The sequence below is a fragment of the Salvia miltiorrhiza genome, chromosome 1 (assembly GCF_028751815.1).
Source record: "Salvia miltiorrhiza cultivar Shanhuang (shh) chromosome 1, IMPLAD_Smil_shh, whole genome shotgun sequence".
Classification (NCBI taxonomy): Eukaryota; Viridiplantae; Streptophyta; class Magnoliopsida; order Lamiales; family Lamiaceae; genus Salvia; species Salvia miltiorrhiza.
The window spans coordinates 66,201,050-66,212,683 of NC_080387.1; the positions used below are offsets into that span (position 1 = coordinate 66,201,050).

The window sequence follows — 11,634 nt, forward strand, 5'->3', positions numbered from 1 at the left end:
AACCTAACATGGAAAGGAAAAATGAAAAAAAAACGTTTTACTACTATTTACTAACCAGAATCTATAACAAAATATATTAGCTTACCCCACCTCACCGGCCAATTCCCAATCGTCACTCCTCGGATCCTATTTACCCCGCCGCCGCCACCACCTTCGGCGGTCTTGCAACCCAAAGTTCTGGTGTAAGCGCGCCTGAAATTTACTTGAATCACCTAAATTCATGGAAGGTCTGTATGTGATAAACTTAAGAGCAAATTCCTCTGCCTTATTTTCAGCTCATAAAGTGTCTGGTCATCAGCTCTTTAATCCCATACCCCCAAAATTCACATTTTTAAGGTCTATGCCACAAACCCACATGTTGAATCTCTCTCCTCTCAACCAATTTTCAGGTTCCCCCATTAAAGCTCAACAGGTAAATTTATTCTAGGAATGTTCCTTTTCCTTTCTTTCCCCTGCTGCATAATCGGTTTTTCTTTGTCTTTAGTAGCCATTCTTGTTTCTTAGTCATTTTAGATTTTGTAGGATTTGATGGGGTCTGAGTGTTAACTGCTTAGATAGTTGAAAGTTGCAATCTTTTTTTGCATTTGATTAGCTGCAATAATTTTATTGTATTTGTTTTGGAGTTTGATTAGGAATTTTTTGGTTGAAAAAACATTTTTAGTGGTTTTTGGTTGTCTGTTTTGACATTCACAATGATGATTCGTCGATAAAATGACCTGCAAATAAAAGAAATATAAAAGATGTATGTGAATTGAAAATATTGCATTGGGGAATGAGATCTCATGTTGAGTTTGTTGATGTAAACTAAGTTTATATCTTGTTATGTTAGGTTGAGATAAATGGTGGATTGGCTTCAGCGTCTGATCCTACAATTTCTAATGAAGATTTGCTCAAAGTTAAAGAGTGGGAAATTGGGATGTTGCAAGATGAACTGGCTGCTAGTCAAGGCATAAGTATTAGGAGGCGACCACCAAATGGACCGCCTCCTCATTACGTAGGTCCTTTTGAATTTCACTTGCAAAATGAGGGAAAGATTCCTTGTAATATTCTTGAAGAAATTGTATGGCACAAGGATGTGGAAGTCTCTCAGGTACTTTTATCTATGGGGATGTGCATGATTTTCGTTTCTGTGAATTCAGTCATTGAATGCACAACAATTGGATGTAGATGAAAGAGAGGAAACCGCTTTCAATGTTGAAAAAGTTGCTTGATAATGCTCCGCCTGCTAGAGATTTTGTTGGAGCTCTTAAGGCCGCCAATTCAAGGACTGGGGTTCCTGGTTTAATTGCTGAAGTTAAGAAAGCCTCTCCTAGTCGAGGGGTTATGAGAGAAGATTTTGATCCTGTAAGTCGCCCGTTTCTTTTTTCCTATATTCCGCTTATGGTTCCCATATAGTCTACGTTATATTTGTCTACCTCGTCAAACCTATGCTGTAAGGCTTATTAATGAGATGAGTAAGCAGTTATGCAAGTCATTTGGGCATTGTGTGACATACTAGCATTTGTAATTTCGGAATATTTTCTCAAGAACTTGGTGGATGATTCCTGCACATTTTAGATTTAGCTGTAATAGTATTTTTTGCTGGAATGTGCATGTGCATCGAAATTGACTCTATGTCCAATTTTTTTAGTGAACGTGGACAGACCGTTGTAGGAGCTCTCAGGCTAAACTGGTGAAAGGGGCTAGGACTGATCGTCACATGGATGGTCTAAACTCTGATCTTTACATGCATGCGAACATGTGCTTGCATACACACCAGTAGACTGTAGTGAAGTTCGTCAATAATGTGCCAACATGAAATGTGAAAACAAAGATGGGCTGACAAAATTAGTAGTTACACTTTGCTGCTAAACGTGACAACCTCTTAAAACATTTATGATACTAGTGAATGCAATCTCCTGACAAGAACATATACGATTTAGTTAGCAGATGCTCAGATCCTTATTGGAATAGGTGAGCATCAAGAATTCAAGTACTTGAGTTCGTTTTGTCATGTCTTTCGACCAACTAGTTCTTGATTTTTTACTTCACTTCTTGATCTCCTGACAAAATGTATACGATTTAGGTAGAAGATATTCAAATTCTTATTAGAATAGATCATGTGGGCATCAAGAATCCAAGTACTTGAGTTCGTTACGTCATATCTTTCGACCACCTAGTTCTGCTAGTTTGACTAATACATCTCTGACCTTATCCACCTCTTTAGACTGATAAGAGAAGAAGAAAACTTGGAACAGTATATAGAGCTGATCTGGAGAAACATATTTGAAATTCCTTTTCCTATTTGATTTCCTTAGCTACTGTCGAAGTTTTTTCCCCTGAGGGTGGAAATACGCTCTAAAATAAATTTCTCAGATCTCTTAACGACTATATTTCATGCATACTAGTCAAATGACTCAAATGTTACAAAGGACTGAAAATTTTTATGGTTTTCATGGCAGGTTCTGATTGCTAAAGCCTATGAAAAAGGTGGAGCAGCTTGCCTTAGTGTTTTGACCGATGAGAAGTTTTTCCAGGTTTTGCCCGAGTTATCTTTCTTTTGGCTTTGCCTCAGGATATGTGTCCTTCTACACAATTCTCATCTGGAAGGTATTTACTGTTGGGATTAATATAGGGAAGCTTTGAGAACTTGGAGGCGATAAGGAATTCCGGAGTGCAGGTATTTCTCATCCATGGTGTTTTTGTTGGATATAAATACAGAGCTCAATGCTTCTTTTCCTATCACAATCACGGATGAATTATTAAAATCTTTCAATTTAGTGCCCGCTCTTGTGCAAAGAGTTTGTAATAGATGCTTGGCAAATCTACTACGCCCGAGTTAAAGGTGCAGATGCGATTCTGTTGATTGCTGCTGTTTTGCCCGATTTTGACATCAAGTACATGGTTAAAATATGCAAGTTGCTAGGCTTAGCCGCACTTGTGGAGGTTCGTTTTTTTGTTTTTTAATATCCATGCCATCAAATTACTCACATCACGTATTCAGTTGCATTGATTTCTGAGGCGTAAATGTAGTATCAAATTTCCAGTCTCTCTCGTAATCTGTGATTTTTATGGATGAACGAAATACCTGGAATTCAAATAACCAAACCAAACCTGCTTGAAATATTTAATCTGGTTCAGTTTTTTTGGATTTTCAGTTCTTTCTTTTAAATTTCAGATTATTCGGTTCAGTTTGGTTTGTTTGATTTTGAATTTTATATAATATAATATTAATTATTTAAATAATTTAATTCTAATTTTAACCATAATTAGTAATAAAAAACATTCACTTTTTTTTGGTTCAGTTCTGTTTTGATTCTAAAATTTCGGATATTTCTGTTCAGATTTTTTTGAAAAATTCTGTTCGGTTCGACTTTAGCAAAAATCCGAACTTAAATCGGAATGTTCACTCTATTTTTTATGTAATTTCTTATCTCTGTTTCGGTCTCCATATTCTAGGTACACGATGTGAGAGAGATGGATCGTGTTTTAGCAATAGAGGGCATTGAACTAGTCGGCATCAATAACCGCGACCTAGGTATTTCATTTCACAAACTTGTTTGAATAGTCACAAAAACATTATTCAAAGTCTTATGTTCAGTTAGTTCTTCTCTGGCTAAAATTGGTCACCTCTACTCTTCTCAGGAACATTCAAGGTTGATATAAGCAACACTAAGAATCTTCTAGAAGGCGAGCGTGGAGAAAGGATACGTCAAAAAGGCATCATTGTGAGTACTGTCACGATTATTTTGTATTATCCTTCCAGTTTGTCTTGGTTTACTATGAGTGATAACTTTTCCACGCACACGAAAATCTTCAGGTGGTTGGGGAATCGGGGCTTTTTACTCCCACTGACATTGCATACGTGCAAGGAGCTGGTGTAAAAGCAGTAGGTGTCACTGACTTGTGAAACTATACTTGCGTCGTCTGTTTTATTTGTTAGTTGTTACTTAAAATAGATTCAACTAAAAAAGTGTACTCTGATGCGCGCAATGATGCGTTCTCCTTCGTCTTCAACAGGTACTGGTTGGTGAATCGATTGTTAAACAGAAAGACCCTACTGCTGGAATAGCTGAACTCTTTGGTAAAAATATTGCTTCATGATTGCATTAGCTAGTTTTGGTGATACTGCCGGTGAGATATGAGAATCGAATCTGTTCTAAAAAATTTATTTGTTTGAGTTTTGCAAGCTGTGTGTGTGAATTAGTTGTTACTGAGTTGATAAAATTAGTGGCCCAAGGTTTGCATGTTCGGATACACCAATGCCTTTCTAAGTCGAACTGATTGTCTATTTTGTGTGATTTTACGGTTATTGCACAGTGACAGAAGTATGGTTTGTCCAAAGTGTACGTACACTTGTTTTGCCTTTATCACCCTAAGTGATCAAATATGTCTTGATCCGATCATTTTAGAACACTAAGGGGGCGTTTACTTTGGAGGATTAGCCTTGATAGATAAAAATAGTAAGGCTAATCTCTTATTTACTTTGATGAATTGAAATTTTGAAATATCCTAAGGTCCTTGATTATCTTTATCATTCAAGCTAGTTTTCCTTGATTCTTATCAATGGAAAAGATGAGATTGAAGAAATTCTACTCTTGAGGATAAAAATACTCGATCATGCAAAGTAAACGCCCTCTAAATATGCATTTGATTTGAGGTACAAGGAAGGAATAAATTTCATTTATCATCTTATATGATTTTATCTCGTTTGCTTTGACGTAATAAAAAATTCGGTCAAACAGTATAAAATTTTGGGCACACATTTTTCCCTAGTCAAAGTATAATTCTATACCTAAAAGAGTGAAATAAATATATGATCATTCAAAATAAATTATATATAAAAAATGTGGTGATAAACAATCATTCAATTGATAAATTTATACTTCATTAAAGTTAGCCCCTTAAATTTTGAGGTGATAAATAATCATTAATTTAATTGAATGATTAAAATATGAGTTGAGTTATCCATCATGGATTAAATCATGCAAATTAAATACTTAGTTAAATTGAATTAATCTTTTATTAGTAGTGTATTATTACTAAATCGAATCATGGGTTTGAAGTTGGAATCCGATATATATATGTGTTTTAATTAGTTAGAGATTAGACTTAGATTAATATTCAGGCACCATATCCTGCAATATTATCCTGGTTGGCATGCGACAAGAAGCATATTGTTTTCGGAGTTGTTGGCGAATCAAAATAGGTTTATTGGATTACTGTACTTGTTTGTAATACTTTAATACATTATTTAAAATTATTACTATTATAAAGCTTAAAAATTTACATACACAAGTTAACCCTTAATCCTGATGCACTGTACATTAATAGTGGTTGACTTTTTTGGGATGCGACAAGCACTGATATTAAAATTTTGATCACATGTTGCACATTAATAGTAGTTGACTTTATTGGGATATATAAGAAGTACACTACTATTTTTTTAAAAAAAATTAACGAAGAAATTTAAAGATTGTATGAACATTCACTCGAACTTTAAGCATTAATATTCAATTTACCACCGAATGCCAACACGCGCGCGCACACATGATTAAAATCCTAATTAAACTGGCTGTGTTTGATCAACCATCATTATCAACAAAATCCCCTCTAAATATTTTTCACCTTGGAGTTGGTATGGAGAAGTTTGATATGGACATGGATGAATATGTGGTCCAACTCGGAGGCTTTTGGTTTACGCCTCAATTCGTGATCAACCATTTCAATCCACTCCCTACCGATGGTTACTTCTCCTAAAACAGGCATAAGTTGGCCCTCCAACACCCCCACGATCTTGTTCCCATCTCGGAGTTACAATCTGATGAGCCGCTAGTTCTAACAGCCGCATCAGACGGGCCTCGCCACGCACATCCCTTCTCCAAAACCCTAGATTCTTGTGAATGCAAGGTTGTTTACTTGACACGTAACCCCAAGGACACCCTCATCTCTTTGTTGCATTTTCTGAATAAGTCAACGGACACATTCTGCCGTGGCGTCACCCCTACTATGATCATGTGATTGGGTACAGAGAGCTGAGCATGAAAAGCCCCGAGAATGTCATGTTTCTCACTTACCAGGAGATGATGGAAGATCCACATGCTCATGTCAAGAAACTGGGTGATTTCTTAGGATCTCCATTTCAAGAAGATGAGGTGGAAGAGATTGTTAAGATGAGGTCTCTGACATGGTTTCCGTTGCCGTACAATTCCTTCTTCAGAAAAGGAAAAGTTGGAGATCATCTTAGCGATGACTCTATTCAGCGGATTGACTCACTCACTACACACAGATTTCATTCCATAGGGTTCATGTATGGAATTTAGCTCTACTCTCTTAATTAATGTTATTTATTTCATGAATATTTCATCTTTCGACCTGTTGTGCCAAAATTCGACCATTCCAAGTATTTCAAATACTTTACGTGATATTATTTCTAATGTACTCGATCTTATATAATAAGTTCACGAGATTTTGTTTATAAATCTTTATGCATCCTGTCGATCCCATATTTAATTCCTTTTATTTTTATTGTTTTTGTTTTCCAAACGTTGATTGATTTCTTAACATAATTTTTATAGCAACTCTATGACCGAAAATTAAAGTTGTATATTAACTCGCGCGTAATTTTAAGGGATCAACTACGTACTCCCCAAAGGACATTCAATTAGGTTTAAAATTCAAATTTAACCACTGCCCCTCCCCATGTCAAAAACAAAAGGGATCAACTACGTAATGTACATGATTATTAACTTAGCTGTTAGCCTATTTATCTCTACACTCTTGATTATTTCCAACATCAATCAAACTGCCAATTCATCGCTACTCAATTGAGGTTTTAGATCAAAAGTTCCAAATTCGAATTCATCATCACATAATTTTTAAAATTTAGTCAGCTATACCTTATCGCCTCACCTCTAATATGAACTAGCTAATTAGTTATCACCATGTGGCCCCCGGCCCACGAAATAGCTGCCTCAGCCCCTCTAAAACTAGGCCCCAAATATTTATTTTGCACTACCTAAATCGCTAGCCCATAGGTAAGAAGTCCTATGCTATTTTTAATTAATTATTAGTTGCTTACTTTGAGTGATAAGTATAAATAAATAAAAATGATTTAAATTAAATTATTATTTATTTATTGAATTATATTTGAGAGTTCTAAAATATTTATTTATTGAATTATATTTGAAACTTTGGGATATTGTAGGCTAAAATGTTGATTACTAATCCATCACATTGATAGCTAGATAAAATAATTTTGAACCACACACTATAGTGTTAAAGAAGCGCTAGCTAGCTAGTACTTTGAGCATGTGCTCAATTTCTGAGGAACTTTAATTTATAGAGACCCTACGATGTCCAAAGCCAACGCCATCCATTCATGATCATATGTTTACCTTATCTTCTCTCTCTAATAGTACAAATTATCTGATAACATTTCTCATTAGCTAAAAGTTCACATAGTCGATCGATGGATAATGTTGAGTTAGACATGGATGTAGCATCTCTCCCAAAACAAAAATGGGTGGGAGATGAGCATCTCGTCCAATTTGGAGGCTTTTGGTTTGTCCCTCAACACATGAAGCTAATCAAAAGAGTGATAAACCATTTCACTCCACTCCCCACCGATGTGATCCTAGCTACTTCTCCCAAAACAGGCACCACTTGGCTCAAATCTCTTCTCTACTCTATCCTCAATCGATCCTTCAAACATAAGTTGGCCGTTCAACACCCCCACCAACTTGTTCCCTTCTTGGAAGGACCACCGGATTCCGATGAGTTGTCGTTTCCGACAGCTTCATTGGACACGTGTCGATTATTCAGCACGCACATCTCATACCAGCTCCTCGCCAAAACCCTAGATTCGTGCGAGTGTAGGGTTGTCTACTTGACACGAAACCCTAAGGACACCCTCGTTTCTCTGTGGCACTTTATGAAGAAGAGGAGGGCAAATCAACCATGGACGATCGATGAGGCTGCGGACGCGTTCTGCCGCGGCGTCACGCCATATGGGCCCTACTATGATCATGTGATTGGGTATAGAGCGCTGAGCCTGAAGAGGCCGGAGAATGTTATGTTCGTGAATTACGAGGAGATGAAGGAAGATCCACATGGTCATGTTAAGAAATTAGGTGATTTCTTGGGATGTCCATTTCAAGAAGAAGATGAGGTGAAAGAGATTGTGAAGAATTGTAGCTTTGAGGTACAAAGTAGTTATGAAGTTAACAAATCCGAGCAATCTCTGATAAAGAATTTATTTCCATACAATTCATTCTTCAGAAAAGGAAAAACGGGAGATCATGTAAACTATCTTAGTAATGAGCTCATTCAACGCATCGACACCCTTACCAAACAGAGATTTCATTCCTTAGACTTCATGTACGGGATTTAACTTTGCATGCTTTTAATTTGTTATTTGCTTTCTATACTTTACCTTTTACCTTGTATCTTCGTTCATTTTGTTCATATATGTTATATTTCTGAACACTTCTATATAGAATAAGGAGATCACACTTTTACAAAAGTGATAAAAGTAATTAAAGCGTGTGATAAAAGTAATTAAAGCGTAGAATAAAGAATCCACTTTTTATGAGATTGTGTGAAGTAATTAATTTTATTAAAATTAATATATATTCTCTCCGTCCACAATATATACTACAAGAAATTGGTCAGATACCGATGGAAAATTCCGTCGGTAAAATCAAATATTCCGTCAGTAAGGAGAAATTTCGTCGGTAAAATAAAAAATTCCATCGTAAATTCCGTCGGTATCCGGCATATTTTCATATAATTACCACTTTATGAACAATACGAGTTTTAAAAAAATGATGAATAGTAATAATTGGTAGTAGTAAGTGAAATTTGAATCCCACTATAAAGTGAGAATATAAGTTAAGAAAATAAAATATTACATGGACTCTACTCTACAAACAAAAGTGACAAAGATATTATTGACGGATCAAAACCATAAAAGTGATAATAATATTGACGGACGGAGTAAGAGCATCCGCAGGGCTCTTTGCGCCGCATCGAGCCCCACCGCTAGAGCCTCACTCTCACTGCCGCACCAAGGTGGCTCATACCAGACTTCTTTCTTCATGTCGGACTTGAGTGGAATTGTGAAAGGCGCGTGCTATGCACATGTCATTATTTAAAAAATTGAAATTTTCACAAAATACAGAGAATGAAGAAGAAAGAATGACGTGGGCAAGAAAGAGAAGAAAAAAAGAGAAGAATGGGACGGGGGGAGGGGTAAGGTTAATTGTTTTTATTTTATTTTTTTCAATTTATTTATTTATTTTTCTTTTATTTTGATGCTTGATTTTTTTAATTAAAATCTTATTTTTTAAAATTCTTTTAATTTTTTTATTTAATTTTTAATTAATATAACGTTGAAATGAAATGATTTCGATGTGAGATTTAATACAAAATCAATTTAATATAACTTCTCTTTTTACCAAATTTTCAATTTTTAATTTTTAATATATATATAGTTTTTACATTATAATTCTCAAATTTTAAATTTAATAAAAAATATTTTAAAATTGAATATTTATTTTTATTTCAAAATACATTTAAATGAAAAAATATACTCCCTCCGTCCATGAAAGAACTTCCTAGGAGGGAGTGGCACGAGTTTTAAGAAAAAATATTGTTGAGTGTATATATTAAGAGTGAATAAAATGTAGTTGAGTGTATTGGAAATTTGGAAGTGATGAAAATATGTTATAATTAATATTGAGAGTTGTGAAAAGTGAAAAGTAAGAGGATTATAAGTGGTGGGGTATAGTCCAAAAATAGGTAGGAAGTTCTTTTGTGGACGTCCCAAAAAGAAAAGATAGGAAGTTCTTTCGTGGACGGAGGGAGTATTAAAAATAAAAATTTTAAAATCCATTTTAGATATTTAATTACTATAAAAGAGAAGCTATTTGGTGGGATTCACTTCCTTAGAGCTCTCAAAGGAGCTCTATTATTATGAATTATACTCTAAGGATGCGGTTAGTTTGATGGATAATATGGAAAAATGAAGGATAACAAAAATTTATATCTTTAAAATATTTTCATATTTTACATAAAAGAAAAGTTCACCATTTTTTCTTCCTTATTTTCACTTCAAGGGTGGATAATATTATCCACATTTGAAGTGAAAATAAGAAAAAAAAATGGTGAGTTTTTTTTATATAAAATATGGAAAAAAGTGATATTTGAAAATATAAATTTTTAATATTTTTTATTTTTTATGATAAATTTATTCATCCAAATAAACACATTTTAATATAATAAATTTAAAGGGAGCATAAAAATTAAGAGACGATGAAAATACAACCGATTCACATAACAGTGGTAGTCGGTAGGTTCCCTCAAAAAAAAAAAAAAAAAAAGTGGTAGGCAGTAGGGATCGATGGATGCCACACGAGTCGAGAAGCACTAATGTTTTTTTATTAGTTCTGGGTCACGGGCTGTCTAACAATGGAAATTAAGGTGGGTTAGGGATGCGACGAGAAGCACTAATAATAAAATAATGGAAAGGTGGAGATCCTTATCCCTCTCTCTCACTAATATCTTTGTTTTAAACTAAGGGTATTAGTTCAAGACTTTAATAGATTTTTGCAGACTTTTAAAATTTGGATGTATTAGTTCAAGACTTTTAAAAGTCTATGAAAATCTGGGTGTATTCGTTCAAGACTTTTAGAAGTCTATAAAAATCCCAGTGTATTCGTTCAAGACTTTTAAAAGTCTATGAAAATCTGGGTGTATTCGTTAATCTATGGACTTTAAAGTTGGAATGACTTTCATTGATTTCGTTGAAAAAATAGGCATGAACAAATCCGAACACAAACCACGAGAATTCACAAATCTTGCAAACTTCCCGCGCTCGCTGGGTGCCAGCGCCGTGGCCAAGAAGCCAGCGGCCGCAGAACCCAGCGCTCAAGGATGCCATTGCCAGCGCTCGCTGGGAGCCGCGCGCGCTCGCTGAGCTTGAGAGATAACATCTGAAAATGGCCTCCTCTCTCTCTGTCATGTTTTATACTTCATATATGGCTCTTTTTTTATAAAATGGTGCAGTAACTAAACAAGGTTAATTGAGAAAGTAGGAGCCCACCACTGTACTGCATTATAAGTGAGATTCCAGCTGTATGTATTCACGTGCTACATAGTCTTTAATTTCTCAGAACATAAAAAATGCAAGTAAATTTATTAATTAGTGAATAATGTATAGCAACTGTTTGAAAATTGATTACCTTTGCTCCCTTTTTCCTTGAATCCTTGAAGCCAGCGGTCGCTCGGCCTCAGCGAGCGCTGGGTCTCAAACGCTCGCGTGAATCCAGCGCTCGCGAGGTCTCCACGCCCGTTGACTTTGTGGATTTCAACTCCGAGAAAATCACGATAAATTCTTGCTAATTCATTAAAAATCCAATCAAGAATTCATTCATAATCATGAAAAATCCGTGAGAATTCTGTAGACTTTTAAAATTCACGGACTTTTAAAATCTACATAAGTCTTGAACTAATACACCCCCCTAAGTAAAAGAAAATATTTTTGTTTTGAAGCGTCCGTGACTAATATTTTTAATTAGTGTTTGGGTATGGATAATTGAAACAGCTGTCGAATACAGCCATCCGCCGATATATATATTTCACAATATGCTTGTG

The 11,634-nt window shown here is 35.2% G+C and overlaps 2 protein-coding genes and 1 pseudogene across 2 annotated transcripts; all 3 read left to right on the top strand.

Moving 5' to 3' along the window:
- On the top strand, positions 1-4,270 carry LOC131005134 (indole-3-glycerol phosphate synthase, chloroplastic-like). Its single transcript, XM_057931950.1, has 10 exons — positions 1-412; positions 830-1,090; positions 1,168-1,344; positions 2,442-2,516; positions 2,615-2,659; positions 2,761-2,925; positions 3,439-3,517; positions 3,625-3,707; positions 3,800-3,868; positions 4,000-4,270. Exons 1-10 carry the CDS (start codon positions 221-223, stop codon positions 4,081-4,083), a joined length of 1,230 nt encoding a protein of 409 aa, XP_057787933.1. The 5' UTR covers positions 1-220; the 3' UTR covers positions 4,084-4,270.
- A 1,349-nt stretch (positions 4,271-5,619) lies between these two features.
- LOC131011805 (cytosolic sulfotransferase 1-like) lies at positions 5,620-6,471 on the top strand (annotated as a pseudogene).
- A 979-nt stretch (positions 6,472-7,450) lies between these two features.
- On the top strand, positions 7,451-8,371 carry LOC131011814 (cytosolic sulfotransferase 12-like). Its single transcript, XM_057939666.1, has one exon. It carries the CDS (start codon positions 7,451-7,453, stop codon positions 8,369-8,371), a length of 921 nt encoding a protein of 306 aa, XP_057795649.1.
- The last annotated feature ends 3,263 nt before the right edge of the window (positions 8,372-11,634 follow it).